The sequence below is a fragment of the Gopherus flavomarginatus genome, chromosome 15 (genome assembly GCF_025201925.1).
Source record: "Gopherus flavomarginatus isolate rGopFla2 chromosome 15, rGopFla2.mat.asm, whole genome shotgun sequence".
NCBI lineage: Eukaryota > Metazoa > Chordata > Testudines > Testudinidae > Gopherus > Gopherus flavomarginatus.
Window position 1 is genome coordinate 25,563,214 of NC_066631.1, and position 19,301 is coordinate 25,582,514.

General features: G+C 46.8%; 2 protein-coding genes across 3 annotated transcripts; one reads left to right on the forward strand and one right to left on the reverse strand.

Moving 5' to 3' along the window:
- Positions 1–6,674: 6,674 nt before the first annotated feature.
- SNRNP35 (small nuclear ribonucleoprotein U11/U12 subunit 35) lies at positions 6,675–9,452 on the reverse strand. The gene has a single exon (XM_050923554.1). It carries the CDS (start codon positions 8,696–8,698, stop codon positions 7,889–7,891), a length of 810 nt encoding a protein of 269 aa, XP_050779511.1. The 5' UTR covers positions 8,699–9,452; the 3' UTR covers positions 6,675–7,888.
- A 477-nt stretch (positions 9,453–9,929) lies between these two features.
- Positions 9,930–19,041, forward strand: RILPL2 (Rab interacting lysosomal protein like 2). Of its 2 annotated transcripts, none has more exons than XM_050923563.1 (5): positions 9,930–10,402; positions 10,672–12,162; positions 13,180–13,331; positions 16,716–16,829; positions 18,539–19,041. In XM_050923563.1, exons 2-5 carry the CDS (start codon positions 11,824–11,826, stop codon positions 18,567–18,569), a joined length of 636 nt encoding a protein of 211 aa, XP_050779520.1. In that variant the 5' UTR covers positions 9,930–10,402; positions 10,672–11,823; the 3' UTR covers positions 18,570–19,041. The 2 variants fall into 2 exon arrangements, with proteins under 2 accessions (XP_050779520.1, XP_050779519.1); XM_050923562.1 differs by lacking the exon at positions 9,930–10,402 and adding an exon at positions 10,442–10,578.
- The last annotated feature ends 260 nt before the right edge of the window (positions 19,042–19,301 follow it).

A 19,301-nucleotide genomic window follows, 5' to 3' on the forward strand; every position in this document is an offset into this window, starting at 1 on the left:
TGTACTATAAAAAGAGTCATACCACTGCACAGTTCTGCCAGGGGTGAGATGTATCTGCATATATTTGCTTATTGGCTTGTCTGCTCTAGAGTAACATTATTTAAAAAAAAAAAAATCCTAGCAGTACCTGTAGCTACTGCTGCCATTTTAACAGCATAGTGGTTAGACTTGCTTGGACAGGACACTGTGCTAAACTATGACAGCAATCCACATTCTGTGTATACTAAAGCTCCCAGTATTGATGCTGCTGGATCTGAACCAGTGAGGAAACTTGTAAGCAGAAAATAAGTTTTAGAGAGTTTGTCAAACACTCTTGCCTAGTGTGACTACAAATTTGTCTCCTGAACTTACAGGCTGGTTTAATACTACTGTTTTTAAATTTATGGAGATAGGATATCTCCTAGAACTGGAAAGGACCTTGGGTCATTGAGTCCAGCCCCCTGCCTTCACTAGCAGGACCAAGTACTGATTTTTGCCCCAGATCCCTAAGTGGCCCCCTCAAGGACTGAACTCACAACCCTGGGTTTAGCAGGCCAATGCTCAAACCACTGAGCTATCCGTCCCCCTCTAAGTACAGGCCAGGGACCCTCCACTAGAACCCATCTATAATTCAGCAGGGCTGGAAAACCTGTTACATCATGGTTCAAATGGTCTTCTGTTTTGTAGTCTAAATGGGAGTGAATTGTGCTATGATCTTGGGCCCTTTCCACTCTACAGGATAAGGTCAAGGTTCCTCACATTGTTCCCTGCAAGGGTTGGGCTTTTCAGTTAAGGACCTACGTGCACTCACCGCAGAAACCGCTTACAGGCGGAAGTCTGTTAACAGTTCTAAATGAGGCCAAGGCCAGGTCTACTCTGCAACCTTGTAGCCATATAACGACATCACTCAGGAGTGTGAAAAATCCACACTGCCGCGTAATGCAGTTGTAGCAACCTAACTCCCTGTGTAGACAGCGCTACGTCAACAGCAGGGCTTCTCTCGTGGACATAGCTACTGCCTCTCTACGCCAGTGGGAGACGCTCTCCTGTCGGTGTTGTAGCATCTTCACCGAAGCGCCGCAGCAATGCAGCGTTTTAAGTGTAAACCTACCCTGATATTGCACATTCCCACCATGTCACATCAAGTACACAGTTCCTTAAGAACCCCTCAGATTAGTTCTGTAATACAACTCCAATAACTGGTTGGTTATTCTTTAGCTTGTAACACTATGCCCACACTGCAGCTGGGACCAAGCCTCCCAGCCCTGGTAGATGTTCTTATGACTTGTGCTGGCAGGGCTCAACCTAGTGCACTAAAAATAGCAGGGTGGCTTGTGCTACTTGGACAGCAGCTCTGACATTCAAGCGAAGCCCACCCCAGCTGCTGGGTGTGAGCTGGAGTGACTAGCCCAAGTCTCCACTGGAACTGCAATGCCCATGCTGCTATTTTTAGCACACTAGCACAAGCCCCACTAGCATGAATCTGTCTGTCTGGGTTGGCAGGCTCACTCCCAAAGGCAGAGGGGGCTGATACTTGAAACACATCCATATTTGAGATGCTGATAGCACTGTCCAACACTAGCATTTTATGAAGGCAGTGCTATGAAAACAGAACCAGATTTAGACACAAATAACTTATGACCTATATTTCTCATCTTTTAAGAGAAGCCACACCTATAGAAAGTATCTCCACTACCTATTTAAAACGTGGACTGGACATACACTTTGCTTATGCATGGGCCCTTACACAAAACATGGGAACAATAATACTTTCCCAAGTTTCTAAGATAAGTTGGGAAAATGTAAATAACACCAGGAAGGTACTGGTATTGTATGATGCATTTAAGACGTATGAAATCTGGATAATGACCCTTTAATATGTTACTCTCTATCATACTTTTGTTCCTCAACTTCAGAAAAAAAAAAGCAGCTTTCCAAACTGCTAGGAGTTCCCCCTAGTAGGGAAGTGCCATAGGCTGGAGGCAGCACTTGCATAAGTTATTTTGGACAATTACGGTGATAACACATCAGACCATTGCTGCTCTTTATAAACCAAGTTTGTACTGTATCCTGCTGTGAAATTCACTGTGATGTTCCTGTAAATCCTCTTTATAGCACAGTTTGTCTGGCACTTTAACAACACTACAGCAATATTAAGCACTGCAAAAATGTAGTAGGTTTACAAACTGAATCAGCAAACCACTTTCAAAACTGATTAAGAACTGTGACCTGGCACAATAGCAATACATAAACTAATACTTAACCCAGTATCTAAGTGCTTATCTTAAAGAGGAAGTTTCTAGCTGTGTGTGTCAAGCTTGCCCCACAGAGTGGACACCACCGCACTATTGTTAGGACAAAGCTGCAGCCCATCTGAAACAATAGCACTAAGCAGTTGGAATGTCCCCCATTCATCTCTGTGGGCTGCTACCTTGGCATTCTAATTACTACTGAAACATAACATTAACCAATTCACTCCTGACTCCACAAACAGTGAGAACATAAGACTGGCGATAGCAATTCAGACCAATGGTCCATCTAGCCCAGTATCCAGTCTTCCAACAGGGACCAATGATAGATGCTTCAGAGGGAATGAACAGAACAGGGCAATTTATCAAGTGATCCATCCCCCGTTGACCAATCCCAGCTTCTGGCAGTCAGACGTTTAGGGACAGCCAGAGACGGGGTTGCATCCCTGACTGTCTTGGATAAGAGCCATTGATAGGTCTATCCTCCATGAACTTATCTAATTCTTTTTTGAACCCTGTTATACTTTTGGCAGTTAAAACATCCCATGACAATGAGTTCTATAGGTTGACTGCATTGTGTGAAGAACTACTTCCTTGTTTGTTTTAAACCTAGTAATTTCATTGGGTGACCTCTGGTTCTTGTGTTATGTGCAGGAGTATACAACACTTCCTTATTCACTTTCTACATCATTCCGGATTTTACAGACCTCATATCATGTCCCTACTTAGTCATCTCTTTTCTAAGATGAACAGCCCCCGTATTTTTAATCTCTCTTCATGGGGAAGCTGTTCCATAACCCTAATCATTTTTGTTGCCCTTTTCTGTACTTTTTTCAACTCTACTTATCTTTTGTTGAGATGGGACAACCAGAACTGCATATGGCATTTAAGGTGTGGGTGTACCATGGATTTCTAGTGTGGCATTATGATCTTTTTTGGTCTTATTTATGCCTTTCCCAATGGTTCTTAACTTTCTGTTTTTGATCGCCACTGCTCATTGAGTGGATGTTTTCAGAGAACTATCCATGATGACTCCAAGAATTCTTTCTTGGGTAGTAACAGCTAATTTAGACCCCGTTAGATTGTGTGTATTACTTTGCATTTATTAACATTTAATTTCATCTGCCATTTTGTTTCCCAGTGACCCAATTTAGTGAGAGCCCTTTGTAACTCTTTGCAGGCAGTTTTGGACTTCACTATCTTGAATAATTTTGTATAATCTGCAAACTTTTCCACCCTCACTGATTACCCCCTTTGCCAGATCATTTATGAATATGATGAACAGCACTGGTCCCAGTACAGACCCTTGAGGGACCACACTATTTACCTCTCTCCCTCCTGAAAACTGGCCATTTATTCTTACCTTTTGTTTCCTATCTTTTAACCTGTTAGTGATCCATGAAAGGACCCCCACTCTTTTCCCATGACTGCTTACTTTGCTTAAGACCGACCCTTTGGTGTGGGACCTGGTCAAAGGCTTTCTGAAAATCCAAGTATACTATATCAACTAGATCACCCTGGTACACATGCTTGTAGACCACCCAAAGAATTCTAATAGATTGGTGAGGCATGATTTCCTTTTACTAAGGCAGCGTGGACTCTTCCTCAACATATTGTGTTATCTATGTGTGATAATTCTGTTCTTTGCTATTGTTTCAACCAGTTTGCCTGATACTGAAGTTTAGCTTACCAGCCTACAATTTCCAGGATCACCTCTGGAGCCTTTTTTAAAAATCAGTGTCACATTACCTATTTGCCAGTCATCTGGCGCAAAGTCTGATTTAAGCGATAAGTTACGTACCACAGTTGTTATTTCTGCCACACTTGGGTGAATACCATCTAGTCCTGGTGATTTATTACTGTTTAATTTATCAACTTGTTCCAAAACCTCTGACACCTCAATCTGAGATGGTTCCTCAGATTTTTCACCTAACGATAATGGCTCAGCTGTGGAATCTTCCTTACATCCTCTGCAGTGAAGACTGATGCAAAGAATTAATTTAGTTTCTCCACAACAGCCTTGTGTTAAGTGCTCCTTTAGCACCTCAGTCCTACAGTGGCCCCACTGATTGTTTGGCAGGCTTCCTGCTTCTCATGCTTTCAGCTAACGCCCTCAGATGGAGAGCAGTCATCTGAAAAGATGTTACTGGGGGAAGAGCTGCTCATTTGGAATTGGCAGAGGGTTGAATATCTACCATGTAGCTTCTTGACAGATTCAAGTAAATGCTCTTCTTTTAAAAGCCAGGTAAGAGGCACAGCAGTCTTGTATTCACTGTGCAGAATCTTTGAGGTTTCTTTGGTCTAACAGTAAATCTCTTCAATAATCTAATAAATATTTCTGATGGACTTTGCTGTGTGTGAGTGTCATAGGTTATCTGGTGTTGAAATACAGTGTGTAATGCGATCCTGAGTGGGTTCTACTCATTTGGCACATTGCTGAGGGGTTTATCTTTTCTTTACACATTCACAAAGCTTATATTGCTCCTCATGCAAACAAAGTCTCCTTGAACTAAACTGAGAGGCTGGCAGATCATTAGAGGGGAAAGCCTGGAGGGGGAATAGTGCAGATTTGAAGGGGAAGCCACTATAGCAGATTTCTATTGTTCCTGCCTCTAAAACAAACTTTCACCACTGAAATAAGGACTTGGAGATAATGGATCAGATGCTGGACTCCACCACAGTGCAAACCCTCCCCCCTCCTGGCTTCTCACTGTGCAAGAAAATCCTTGGCTGATGCAGAAGCAGAGTTGAAGCTCCTGTGTCACTCCTATTCTAGCCCTTGGCTGGGTGTCCCTGAGCCACGCCAATCCCCAGCTGCCAGAATGGCCCTTGCCTGGACAGCTAGGCGTAAATTAGGACTCCTAGGCTGCCCTAATTTACACTAGGACACGATTCTCTTCTGACAACAAAAATTACTACATGACCCCCGGGGGGGGGGAGGGAAGAGGGTCTGAGCCCCTCCATCCTGGGCTGAAGCCCTCAAGCTTCAGCTTCAGCCTTGGGTGGTGGGGCTTGGGCTTTGGCTTCAGCAAGTGGCCCTGGTGACCCCATTACATGGGGTCGCAACCCACTTTGGGGTCCCGACTCCCGACCCACAGTTTGAGAACTAGCCTCAAGACTGAGTAGTAAGCACAGGGAGATCTAGGCTGGAGTATAAACATGGATATGCTGAGCTCGCTAAAAGCAAAACTACACAGATTCTAGCACAAAACGCCTTTATCTACCCTACACTTTTAACAGAGGTGGGGCAGTCAGTTACACCTAACAGTTGTAGTGCACCCAGCAACCATTCTCATCCCCAGAAGCAGATGAAAATCCTGGATGCGCTGGGCTTTACTCTTGTTAGGGGACCATGATTCGGTTCCATCTCCATTACAACTTTTAACCATGTTATAGCCAGCTCAGCTGTCAAGGGAGACGGACTGACCCAGAAAAGCATTTTGTTGCTTTGCAAAATAGTTGGGGTGGGCGTAACCTCAGAGTTGTGCTCTCTAGGCAAGAAAGAGCAAGTGAGGTGCAAAGGGAGCAGGAGACAAGGAGGGACAATAACAAAATTACAAACTACATCATTCTTGCACCCATATGGGAGCAGCACCCAACAGCAGCTGTGGTGGTACAAAGGGTTACATGGCAGGGACGTGAATCTGGATCTCCCACATCCCAGAGCAATCAGTGTTTGTTGCACTCTCCCTTGTTTTGATCAGTGATTCCATCCTGAACCTGAGAACCCTTCCCAATGAAATTTTCCTTGAAACCAGAACATTTCCAAAAAATGTATTACATTGCATAACTGTCCCAATGGCTGGTCCAGGGACATCATTCTGAAAGCTAGAGCAGGAGTTTCGAAACAAAGGAATACACAGATGAAAGTCCGGTCACTTTGCTTTGATTGTGAGCTCTCCATAGACTTTATTAAGATGTGCTATAGCCGCAAGGGCTGCTGGAAATTAACCTGAGAAGTTATGTGACCTGCAATCTGCCCTCATGTATCTCTATGTCTAGAACATACAAGTTCTGCTAGTTAAAGGGGAGGACTGAATGAAGCAGGGAATCAGCTCTCCATTAAAAGAAAGATTACTAAGGCATGTTTCCCCATTGCACCCAACATCAGTCAAAAACACTATTTCTAAACATTATGTCTATCCCCATCTCTCTCAAGCAGCTGAATCATCTCCTATTCATTTTATATTGTGTGAAAAATTTGCAAAGGCCAAAGATGATGGTTTTACAGATATTTCTTCAATAGGTGACTTCATCAGTCTGTCATATGAGCACATGGCATATATAGGAATATTTAAGGACCAGGCTCTCTCATATACAAAGAAGCCATTCTCTGAATAGCCAAGAAGCCTGGGCACACATTTCATTTTACATCCCACTGAATTAGGTATGAATACAGGCACATATGTAAGTCTGGTGTTCCTTACAAAATGCCAACAAGTATCGTGTGGTTAAAAATTTTTTAAACATTTCATTTTTATTTTCATAGGTACATACAACTTGTACATTCCATTGGGTCTCCCCGCAGCAAAGTATAATAGAGAACTCACAGCAAACAGTGATTACTGGTTCCTTAATGTTCTTAGAAATGGAACTACATAGAGCCCGATACCATCAGGAGCAGTAAATACAATACTCTGTGCTTTCCAATGCTTTCGTTATTTCCCAGATCCTGCTACCCCTCCACCCCACTCTATAAAACACATTAGTGAGACTTTGCGTAAAGAAAACCTCTGAAGAGCAACAAATAAAATAACTGGCTGTGTCCTAAGATCTGTCTTCTAACACTTTTGCTGCGAATGCCCGGTTCTGGCTCTCCTCTTTTTCCTGTAGGACTCCTGTCAATATCTGGAAGTCTGGGACTACGATTCCAATGCCAGCTGCAGCAATCTCAGTTCCAAGCTGCATGAGCTGGGGAGCGCTATGCTGAATCTAACACAGTATAAGGGCCCATCTATAGAGGTAAACTACTGAGTAAGGGGTATCATGTCATAACAGAACTGGGGCTCTCTCCTGTTTATAAGAGATGTTGTCCTTGCCTGTATAATTGAACCATGTTAAGGAATCCTGCTACAGTCCTGACCTCCAGAAGGAAAGGAGACAGTCACCACATGGTTAGAATACACCCACAGGAAGATTTGCTTGCACACAAAGAACATTTTAAATTTAAGAAAGTGGGGGTGGGGAATCAAACCAAAGAAAGGGCAAATACCACATAATACATGAGACAGAGAACAAAAGCTCTGTAAATAAGAGATACACAACTCAACACAGGTACAGGTTACTGCAGGAGTCATTGTCCCCTCTTTCTGGCAAAACCACCATAGAAATTACCTGAAGGACAATAAACCAGAGACAATGGGTCAGCTGCTCGGCTGGTGCAGCTTTGCTGAAGACAGTGGCTCTATCCAACTTTACACCTGCTCAGGATCTAGTTCCAGGAGATTAGCACAGGGCTCCTTGCAGGTTGGAAGCACGCAGCAAAGCCATGGCTTGAATCTGTTCCTATAGCTTTCTTAAGCCAGAGGCGGGCCCAGGCCTGGATTAGAACCTGACCACAGTTCAGGGTTGTATGAATCAGTACGTTTTGGAGGGGTCTGGCTGTGAACTTCCCCACAGTTCATGGGTGTTCATCTTATCTGTAATAAAGGCACTTTCTTCTACCGATGTTTGTCATCATCTCTCTGCTTCTTAGGGTCTCTCTCCCTGCTCCGGTCTCTTTCCCTGTCTTTTCTCTCTCTGTCCTTCCGGTCTCTTCCTCTGCTCCTTTCCTCTTTGGAATCCCGCTCTCTCTCCCGGTTGCTTTCACCCCAAGCCCATGATCGCTCCCTTTCCAGCCATCTCTTGTCTCGATTCCTTTCGGAGTCTCGGTCCCTCGCTCTCCAGTCCCTCACTCCCTCACGAGACCAGCTCCTTTCTCTTTTCTCCACTGGCCCCTCTCCATAGAAGTCGCTTTTCATAGTTGGCAAATTGATGGGCTTTCGGAAAGGCCTGTCCCGCCCTCCAAACCGCAGCTGCCCGGATTCCTTCTTGCCTCCAAAACCACCTCCAAGTCTCCGAGGGATCCATCCTTTGAGGGTCCTTTCCAGCTCGAAATCCACAAATATCTCATGCTGGTCAATAACCAGCCTGTTGGCATCTCTATGGGCTTTCAGGAGCGCGCGTTCCTCTTTGTACTCTATAAACGCATAGCCCTTGGAAAAACCCGTGACCAAGTCTCTAACCAGACGAATCTTCCTAATGTCTCCATACCTGGAAAAGGCTTCCTTCAGCTTCTCCTCTGTGGTTTGTAAATTCAGTCTTGATACAAACAGAGTGAGGTGGGGATCTCCCGTAACCCCCTTATTGGGTACGTACCGTGCCAACATGGCCCTCCATATGGCACGGTCATGGGGCTCTTCATCTGTGCCATCAATGCTCCCTGCTTTAAGGGGGTCATACTCTTTCGCTATGGGCGCCCACTCGTTCATTTTCTAGAGGGAACACAAACATCAAACACACTCCAGCATCACTGCTAACATTCTGTATAAAAATGTTCACCACTACAGGTGAATTGGAAGACGCAGTTAATGAGGATACTTGGCATTTGCCTATAGCACTTTCCATCCCAGGATCTCAAAGCACTTTACAAACATGAATGAACATACAACACTCCACTGCAGGCTGATTCCTATTTTACAGATGGGAAAACTAGGACACAGAGAGTTCAGTTCTTAGCACAGATTTATCTGCCAGCACTCCTTCTGGATAGGCCGTGAGGAGCACAGAAAACCCTAGACATCCTGCATCCTCGCTAAAAAAAAAATTAGACTTTGCAGAACTGACAAAGAATCCCTTATAAGATTAATTAAAACAAACTCCATTGGAATCCTCTTTTCAGCTAGACTTCCCCAAGCTCCGGCCCCTTGTGGAAAGTGATTTACTCACTATGGAGGTGGGGAGCATTTGCTTCCTGGTGTGGGAGGAAGTGTTGCATTACCTGGATGTCTTTTAGGGGAACATCCTCCCGATGCTCTGGTATTGGGTGTTTTTAACAGAGTGTAGAAAGGGGCCGGATGCCTCCCACAGGCCGCTCAGTGTGGGGTGGGGGCCCACAGACCACGTGTTTCTGACCCCATCTCAGCCCCCAGCCGGGCTTTGCAGCCTTCGCCTGCTGCAGCGTGCACAACCCAGCAGCCAGCTCGGCTCCTTCCCAGCTTTCCCCTCGGGGTCTCGCGCTGCCAAGAACCCGGGAGACGCTCAACCCACTCCCGCCAGGGTCCCCGAAATTAGTCAGCACACCCCTCCCCGCCCTTCCAGCACACCCAGGCCTCGCACACTCCCCCCCCCCCCCGCTCTTGGGCTGAACCTCCCCTAACAGCCCCTCTCTCCAGCCACCCGGGGCGGCCATAGAAACCCCGACACCCGCTTCCTGCAGGGGCCGGGCCTGGGCACAGTGAGCCCCACCCCGCCACGTGCCCGCCCGCTTACAGCGGGGTTCCCAGCCCGCTCACCGCCTCTCCTCTGCCGCGGCCCGGCCGCGCTTCTCCCCGCCCCCCGGCTGCTGCCCCGGCTTCCCGTCGGCAGGGGACGATTCGCGCGCGCAACCGCCGGCGCCTCCGCGTAGCAAAGCCCCGCGCGGGGAGGGGAGACTTGTGCAAAGCGCAGCTCGGCGGCCGGGGGCGGGAATTGTGCGAGGGCGGCGCGCTCCCGGCCGGGCCCAGCCCGCGGAATGCGGCGCTCCAGAAAGGCGGATGCGTTTGCTTTCCTCACCCTCCGCCCGGGTGGAGGGGAGCGGGCTGCAGAGGGGATTGCTCGCTGACTCCCCGGGGAGGGGAGCGGGCTGCAGAGGGGATTGCTCGCTGACTCCCCGGGGAGGGGAGCGGGCTGCAGACGGGATTGCTCGCTGACTCCCCGGGGAGGGGAGCGGGCTGCAGAGGGGATTGCTCGCTGACTCCCCGGGGAGGGGAGCGGGCTGCAGAGGGGATTGCTCGCTGACTCCCCGGGGAGGGGAGCGGGCTGCAGACGGGATTGCTCGCTGACTCCCCGGGGAGGGGAGCGGGCTGCAGAGGGGATTGCTCGCTGACTCCCCGGGGAGGGGAGCGGGCTGCAGAGGGGATTGCTCGCTGACTCCCCGGGGAGGGGAGCGGGCTGCAAACGGGATTGCTCGCTGACTCCCCGGGGAGGGAAGGGGGGTGCAGACGGGATTGCTCGCTGACTCTCCGGGGAGGGGAGCGGGCTGCAGAGGGGGTTGCTCGCTGACTCCCCGGGGAGGGGAGCGGGCTGCAGACGGGATTGCTCGCTGACTCCCCGGGGAGGGGAGCGGGCTGCAGACGGGATTGCTCGCTGACTCCCCGGGGAGGGAAGAGGGGTGCAGACGGGATTGCTCGCTGACACCCCGGGGAGGGGAGCGGGCTGCAGACGGGATTGCTCGCTGACACCCGCTCTCCGTTGGAGGGGGCAGGCTGCAGCAGCTGAGTCCTTTGCTCCGGGGAGGCAGCGAGCTGCAGGAGCCTGCCGGGTTTTTGAGACCCTTTACAATTCACGGTAACCCACCCCCAACCGGAATAGGGATTCCTGGCCAGAATCCTTCCTTGCAAACCAACAAGCCCGGCTGCTTTTTATTCCCCCGTGCAATGGCTAAGACAACAGGGGTTGTGCACTGACGCTGGAGCAGAGCCGCTGCCCCTCCCAGTTGTTGTTGCCATGGGGGGAGTGCCGGGGCGGGCGAGCAGCACCGCAAAACCCGGCCTGGCGTAGTTGTGGCACTGGCGGAGCTGCCGCAGAACTGCGGATCCGGAGAACGGAAACCACCTTCAGATCCGAATCGAGTTGTAGTGACCGGAGAGGGTGCACAATGCGAAGCCGCGGGGGGGACTTTTTTATCCCAAGGGCAGCTGTGGCCCCTGCTTTTGGAGACTGAGCTGAATATTTGGTTCTGTGATAAGGGGCCCCTACCTCCTGAAGCGTGTGGGTGGGGAACTAGCCCTACCCAAGAGTGTTTCAGAGTCCCTCCCCCTCCTGAGGCGTCTCCATGGAAACTGCAACCTTTACCCAGGGAGGGCAGACGCGTCACCCCGGCCAGGGCTTGCTTTGTCATAGTTCTTCTTGCAAAATGCAATGGGAAATGTCTCCAGCTGCCCTCGCAGCATCTATCCTGCCTGCCTGCAAAAGCCTCCCACCCATTACTTCACCACAGATCACTCCCATGCCAGCCTCTTGCGACAGAGACTGAGTCTGCTGGGTAGTTTTGTCTGCACAACCAGCAATGAAACACACGCCCACAGCCTATCACCCTGCAGCCAAGCTGTGTCTCCTGGACACTGCCTAAGAATGAGAGTAGAGGCCACTGCAGCTAGAAGGGAAGCTGTGCCGTGCCGGCCTCACTTCCCACATGGCTACATTGTTACTCTTTTAGCCCCACCCCAGCCTCCCAGCCTGGTTATCTGATTGGCCCCCAGGAGCTTCCCCTGGAGGCAGAGGGGACTTGGTCACAGGTTAACAAGTTTCACAGAAGAGGAGGACGGAAGTTGCTGAGTGTGGCAGCCGAAGCAGGCGACAACTGCAGCAGCAGGTCTGGAACCAGCTCTCTCCAAACTGTCCACTGGGGCTTGCCATGCAGGATCATCAGCACCAAGAGGAGGGAGAAGAGAAGGAGGAGCCTGGCCCTGAAAGTGCCTTTGAGAAGAGCCCCTTCCAGCTGACGGCAGAGGATGTCTATGACATTTCCTACCTGGTGGGCAGGGAGATCCTGAAAATAAGCAGCGAGCCCCAGGGGGAGGTGCCCATCAGGGTTGCCCAGTTGCAGTTCAAGATAGTGAGGATTCTGGAAATGCTGGAAGCTTTGGTGAATGAGAGTAACCTGACTGTGGAGGAGCTGAAGATGGAAAGAGACAATCTCAAAAAGGAGGTGGAGGGACTGAGAAAGGAGGTTCCCCGAGGGAATGCAGAGCAGGTAAGTATAAGGGCAGGTGCATCCTCAGTAACTGATCTGCTTATTGTGGAGGTGTGGGGTTTTATTAACTACACTTTACACTAGTGATGTTCAGCGGAGCATCTCCATCAATTTGGCCTGTTGAGAAACTGCTGTGGGCAACCTCCTGAGCGTAGGCAGTTTGAGGCTAGCAGAATTCTCAACATCAAAAATCCCTGTCCACTGGGAGGCCATTCTAGCACCACACACTGGAAAACACTTTTGCTAGCATGATTCAAACCATTGTGTGGACAGGCCCTATTGGAGAAGTTTACTTTTCATCCCTGTACAAGTTCCTGACCCAGTTGCCCGAGCGGAGACCGGCTCTGGCTCAACAACCTACAATATTACAGTACAATGTCTGTAGTACTGTAGGTACAGGGCATGATTTTGTCTGGACAGAGTCAATATGCTGAAAGAGAAGTTCAGATATCCAGGCCCTGATTTTCACGTAGTATAGATGTACAATTGCATGTGTGTCTTTTACATACAATTGCTCACACAAACGCACCTAATTAGCCATTTGCACACATGTGAAATCCTTGTGTTTGTGCAAATTAGGTGTATCAGAGGAGGAATGACCTTGTGGTTTAGGCGCTCAGCTGGGACTCAGGAAAGCTAGGTTCAGTTCTCAGCTCTGCTCAAATTCTATCTGCAACCACAGGCAAGTCCCTTAATTTCTCTGGACCTCAGTTCCTGTCTGTGACAATGGGGATAACAGCACTTCCTTTGCAAGTTTAGAGGTAAACTCTCTTTGGGGTGGGGACTGTATTAATATGTGCATACAGCGCCTGGCACAGTGGGGCCCACAGGCGCTACTGAAATACAAATAATTATGAAAGATCAAGATTGTAATATCTATAAATCATGGAAATTACTATTGATTGATAAAGCTGATTCCTTGTCTAAGGTACAGCCTGACAGCTGCTCGGGGGTTATCTGGGCATGTGGCGTCCTTACTGTTGTTTGGTTTTTAAACTGTTGCCCTTTGTTCTACAGCTGAGCCTTGGACCAGACAAAATGATAATAGATCTCACAGATCCAAATCGTCCACGGTTCACGTTGCAGGAGTTGAGAGATGTGCTGCAGGAACGTAACCAGCTGAAAGCACAACTGATTATTGCACAAGAGGAGCTACAGTGCTATAAGAGGTAGATCACTAGGTCATCCAGTCAGCAAAGAGCCCCTGTTTATCACACCTGTTTATGATGTGGGGATCATTTCAGGGGAGATTAGTGTTGTTATATGTTTTATGTTATATGCTGTAGCACCCACAATGTGCTAGGCAGTGTCCCGGTATACAAGACTGGAAACTCATTGGGGCTCTGTGGTTATAGAGCACCTAGCACAATGGACCTTATTCTTGGTTGGCCCCATCACAATATATATTATTATTAATAAAAAAGAAGGAACATCCTGGCCACTAAAAGCTTACAGTGTAAGGCTAAACAGACAAGCAGCAAGGGTCAGGGAATAGGGTTTCAAAAGGAATTTTTTATATAAATCAACCTTAAAACTGAAGTTCTGCCTGCTCTGTGTGAGTTAAAAACACGTGTAATTGCACACATCGACATCGCAGGCAGTTACTTCAACTGTGTGTGCAAAGTAGGAATTTGGGCACACAAATCCAGTGTGTAGGTATGACTGGCCGGCCATGTGTGAGTGCAAGTACCTCATTGGCGCATGCAATCATAGTAATTGCACACATGCATTTTGATGAAAACCAGGATGTAGGTATCCTATGCCACTTGCCATAAGAGGTTTCCGTGCTGGCCTTAGTTAAAATTTCCCTTCTCCTGTTGTGCAGACTGATGCATGCTAGTTTATTTACCACCCGTCATCTCAGAGATGTGTGCATTTCAGTGATGCTGTATGTATAGCTGTAAAGCACTTTAGCATTGTTCAGGATGAAAGTGCATGTTTTGTTGGACCCCCCAGCTAAAGACTGAGTAAGGCACATACTACAAAAAACTCACCCAGGGATAACGATTCAGTTCAGGGTAGGTGACCCAGGTGACTGCCTGGAGTGCCAGGCGGCGGGGGTGGGGGCACTGGGCTCGGGGTGCTCTTTTTGTTGTTAGTGACAAAAGGGAACATAGAATGTTTGAAGTAACATGCCTCAGGTATTCCATATTTGCTTATATATGGCATGAATAAATACAGATTTACAGATCCTAGCATGCACATTTATTGTCTTATTTGACAGGGATAAATCATGCATCAAAGTCGCAAAATGAGCTAAAAATGTAACAAAAAATAAGATATTCAAAGTTAACAAAAGGGGGGCGCTGAAGATGCTCCTCACCTGGGGCACCATTTGGTCTAGGGTGGGCCCTGATTCAGATGACCTGGATTCTGTTCCTGGCACTGCCACTGATCTGTTGTGTGATTTGGGGCAAATCACATCACCTCTCTTTGGTTCTGTTTTCACCTCCCACCCTTTGTCTGGCATGACTAATTAAACTATAAGCTGTTTGGGACAGGCACCAATCCGGCGGGTAGTGTAGACAAGCCCTTTGTAAAGTGCCTGGCACAATGGGGCCCTGGTCTCAGTTGAGACCCCCCTGTGATACCATAATACAAATCATAATAAATCCATCCTGAGTACGCTTTCATAACAGGCATGCATAATGCAAGTTATAGCTGAGAAGCTAGTTTCAGACCTGCCAACTCAAACAGCAGTTTTGCCTGCAATGCAGTTAAGGACCCACTCCCCCAGCTCAGTTGACACGAAGTTAGCTCAGTCACACATTAATGGCTCCATTGGCCCTTGAGTCTCCAGTTGCCTAACACAGCTCATTGGAATCCAAGTTACAAATTAACCATGTGAATGTTTAATTCATAAGTGGATCATGAGCTGGGGGGCTCTAATTACCAACCTGCATTGTCAATCATGGATTTCAATCCAAGTGAATCAGAGGAAAAATAATAATTTGATTTACATGGTAACCTCCTAACAAAGTGCCCAGGGTGCTGAAAAACCTGACTGAAGGCATCAGATATAAAACAAAGTAGTATAAATATGAGACCTTTTAAATAAAAATTGTGTTTTAGAATTTCATGAGTATACTTCTATATACATGGCTATATAGCACGTGTATAGCACAAAACTTCACATCCTAAATTTAAGATTCACAGAGAATGTTTTAGTGGCTGGATAGTGTATTATTAAAGACGTCAGTTTGTCTCGGGTATTTTTAAAGGAGTATGTGTCAATGCCCACGTTGAACAGCATTGCTTATCTGCATCTTGTGGGCTTTGGTACCCTCAGATCTCAAGAGAAAGAGAATCAGGCTAGGTCAGTGCAGTGATAGCTGTGAAGGTGTAGAACTAAGCACCCTCTGCCTGGGTGTACAAAGCCCTAATACAGGCCAGCAATGCTTGTAGTCAGGGCTTGCACTGGTGAAGCTTATCCCAGTCCCAAGTAGGGGAAGTAGCCTTGGTTCAAATTGTAGCTTTGCCTGTTTAGAGTAGGGGTTTGCACTGGTGCAGCTATAGCGCAGTGAACATTTCCAGTAACACGGGGAAGGTGACACTTATCTACCTCACAGGGGTCTTGTGGACCTCATTGATTCAGGCCAGAATCTGCTGTTACACCTTTGTAAATCTGAGTGACTGTGCTGGAGGTACCCTGGCTCTGCACCAGTATAACCAAGCTTGGAATGTAGTGCTTTGAGATCTTTGGATGGAAGGGGCTTTACAAATGCAACATGGGATTAAAATCAGTTCTCACTGAATATTAAATCGTTACATAACACTCCATCTGTAGCTATTTAAGCTTCTAACAATTATCAGTGGAGTTCTTATCAAAATATTCTAAACTAAATTAGAGAGATGAGGTGTGTGAGGTAATATCTGTTATTGGACCAACTTCTGTTGGTGCAAGAGACAAGTTTTCAAGCCACACAGAGCTCATCTTCAAGTCTGGGAAACAGGTCCATGTGGCTCGAAAGCTTCTCTCTCTCACCAACAGAAGTTGGTCCAATAAAAAATATTACCTCACCCACATTGTCTCTCTAATATCCTGGGGCCGACACGGTTATAACTGCATTACATCTAAGCTACATTACTGTACACAATTAAACTAAGAGTGATTCACTATTAGCATTAGTCCAGGTTAGCTGTGTCCAGAGAAATTTGAGCTCCTATCAGGAAAGTACTTACAACTTGACTTCAGTGGGACATGAGCACAAGTTAAGAGCTTTCTGAATCGGGGCCTACATTAATAAAGCCGTAATGTTGACTGCATTGTGCATGCCCTAGATTTACAGACCAGCACAGAACAGTTCCTAGTAGCATTTTTTCACAAACTAAAACTAGTACAACATTCCTACACACAAAAGAAGGGTGCAAAGACACCACAGCCAGCAAATGTGACAGTGTTGCAAATGTTAGCAGGGTATTTTGACATCATGTGCTCAGATGCCACATGCTGCCAGAATTAAGAAAGGGTTCAATATGCACAGTGGAGGTGTGTGGGGGGGAGAGGTGTAGCCCAGATTAAAAACAAAATTCCCATCTCCCTCGTTTGCTAGTGGCACCATTTCACAGAAGGAGGACCAAGCTGGGCCAATGGAAAAGGAATCCACTGTCTGCAGTTCTTCTGGCTCAAGCAAATCTAACGAAGAGACAACAATCATAAAGCGTCTGTAAGTATTGTCACTTCTCTTGCAGCACTTTATCGTGGTGGGCTGACTTGATTGGATACTTGTTCTCCTCTCACAAACACCCCCCTTCTCCATTATAAAAATTAAGGGCTGTCGTTGGAATCCCGAAGCTGGCAAACCTCCTCCTGAAGCCAACCAGAATTTGGTAGCATCAGAAGTCTACCACTGAGATACAGTATGGGCTGGTGGATAGTGAACTGCCTGGGGAGTTCAGCAGCCTGGGTTCTGTTTCCAGCTCTGCTATTGACTTGCATTTGGACCTTGGGCAAATCACTTCACCTTTCTGTGCTTCTACTTCCTTTCCCACCTTTTGTTTGCCTTGTCTATTTAGGCTGTAAGCTCTTCAGTGTAGGAACTATCTTTGACTGTGTATTTGTACGACACCTAGCACAGTAAGGTATCAAGGTGCTATGGTAATACCCAGATTCTTACATTGTAGTGTTTCCAGACTACTGAAAGACAATACCTTCCATTGATAACAAGGACAGTTAACTCTTTTTGTAACACATATTGCAATGGACACTAGTGACAGGAGGCCTGGAAAGATGGCACAAGCATTAGAAATAGTGACAATGATCTCATAAGCTCAACTGTGAGTGCTTTTGCTTTGGTGTCGGAGGCTGACTGGTTCAAATTGCAGCTTGGCATACCTCCTCTCTGATAAGATGGTAAAAATAATAACTGAAGCAGCTAACTTTTATGCGAGTTAATTTCATGACAGGGATAGTCTGAATTAGACACAGACAGGATGAATGCTTTGTGTAAACAGTGTTAACTAAAAGGCATTGGACACAATCTCTTTAACTAGTAGCAGTGCCTGTAGGAGGAAAGGGTTTCTTAAGAATGGTTCCAGGTCAAATCCTTGAATACTTCTTGCAAGATTAGAGGGAAATTACCACTTAAATGACATGGCCCGGCTTTCAGTTCTCACTGTTTCATATTCCTAGAGGAAACTACGTCTCAGACCACTTTATATCAGTGCAGCAGCCCTGATACACTGCATCAAAATAACAGTAAAAACTTAAAACTTCTATAGCACCCTTTAGATGTAGAACTCAAAAGTGGTTTATAAAGGTGGGCATCAGAATTTTAGAGAGAAGGAAACTGAGGCACAGATGAAGTGACTTGCCTGAGGTAACAGCATGACACAGGGAGCGAACCCAGTTCTCCTGCATACCAGCCGTATAAGCCATTCACTGGACGGTGCTGGTTGCTTCACATACTAGCCAGCAGCAAAGGGAGAAGTGATTTTGCCCCGTGCCTGTGAAAAGCACCCTATGAGGCCAAAGACTTTCCAAGTAATCCTTGCTACACAAACAAGCCCTCAGTTACAGTCTCAGCCTGGGGACATATGAAATTGCATGGTATTTATTTATGGCCTTGGATTTTGCCTTCTTGGTCCAAAAATTGCCAGTCTTTCAAAGCTAATTATTAAGCTCTCCTATGCTGTAGGAGGCCATTGCCTCCCCTCTGAGTACACTAAGAATCTTCACATTCTTACAGCGTACAGACTATCCCCCAAGGTTTGTTTGTGATGGGATTCAAGTGGCTATACGCAGCGGGAGCCTGCTCAAGCCCTGGGCTTATAGCTCCTGAGAGCAGCCCAGTGTGTTAGCAGGACAGGCTCAGCTGGTGGTTGTAGCCTTTCCTTTTTGTAAGACACTTACACCCCCCTCCTCTTTTTGCTCTAGGTTCTCTTTTAAATATGGAAAACGAATATGAATGAGAATTTAGCCACTTCTACTCCAAAAGTTGCAGCATATAAAGAAGCATTTGAAGGAAAAGCATCAGTTTCACTGTAGAGAACAGGCCACATGTCAAGAACGTGTATTTGTATAATACTTCCAGATTTTGCTTTTTTAAATAACATTTCTTACAATGTTTGTATTAAGGAATAAATGTTTTCTCCTCTTGTAAAGGATGGCAGACTTCCCCCAGACATATCCAGGCAGATAGGGTATGGAATAAACCTTTTTTTGTACAGCAATTTTCAGTCTTTTGAAGAACCACACCAAGACAGCCTATGGAAGAAAGAATATTAGTTTTTCAACTCACATCTCATTGCCTGGGCTAGGGGATTTTCAAAGGCTAGAACGATCTTGCTGACATTTTGCTCGAGTTACGCTATCTACAAAAGAAGTGTTCATAAAACTAATTACCAAGACAGAAAAATATATTTACATTTAAATTTAAAGTGTGTTTTGTTGTGCAGTGATCTGACACTAGAAATATCCATATCTTAAAGCAACCCAGAAGCTGAAGCAAACTGGAAGTTGCCCAGGTGGTGGCTGTCTTGTGGTTTGTATTAAATTAGTTTGATGTCCTCTGTTCAGCAGCCTAATGCCTACCACCGAGACTACTATAACTGGGAGTAACTGACACCTTTAGCGGTAGACTCACAAGCCAAGAATTGGCTAGACCATGGATATAGAACTGTCATGGCTAGGGGTGATC

What these genes read in the sequence shown, in the direction of transcription:
- SNRNP35 (XM_050923554.1), bottom strand. Translation starts at nt 8,698, where the DNA reads ATGAACGAGTGGGCGCCCATAGCGAAAGAGTATGACCCCCTTAAAGCA.
- RILPL2 (XM_050923563.1), top strand. Translation starts at nt 11,824, where the DNA reads ATGCAGGATCATCAGCACCAAGAGGAGGGAGAAGAGAAGGAGGAGCCT. An exon ending in CCCGAGGGAATGCAGAGCAG is followed by an intron (nt 12,163 to 13,179) that starts GTAAGTATAAGG and finishes TTTGTTCTACAG; the next exon opens with CTGAGCCTTGGACCAGACAA. An exon ending in ACAACAATCATAAAGCGTCT is followed by an intron (nt 16,830 to 18,538) that starts GTAAGTATTGTC and finishes TTTTTGCTCTAG; the next exon opens with GTTCTCTTTTAAATATGGAA.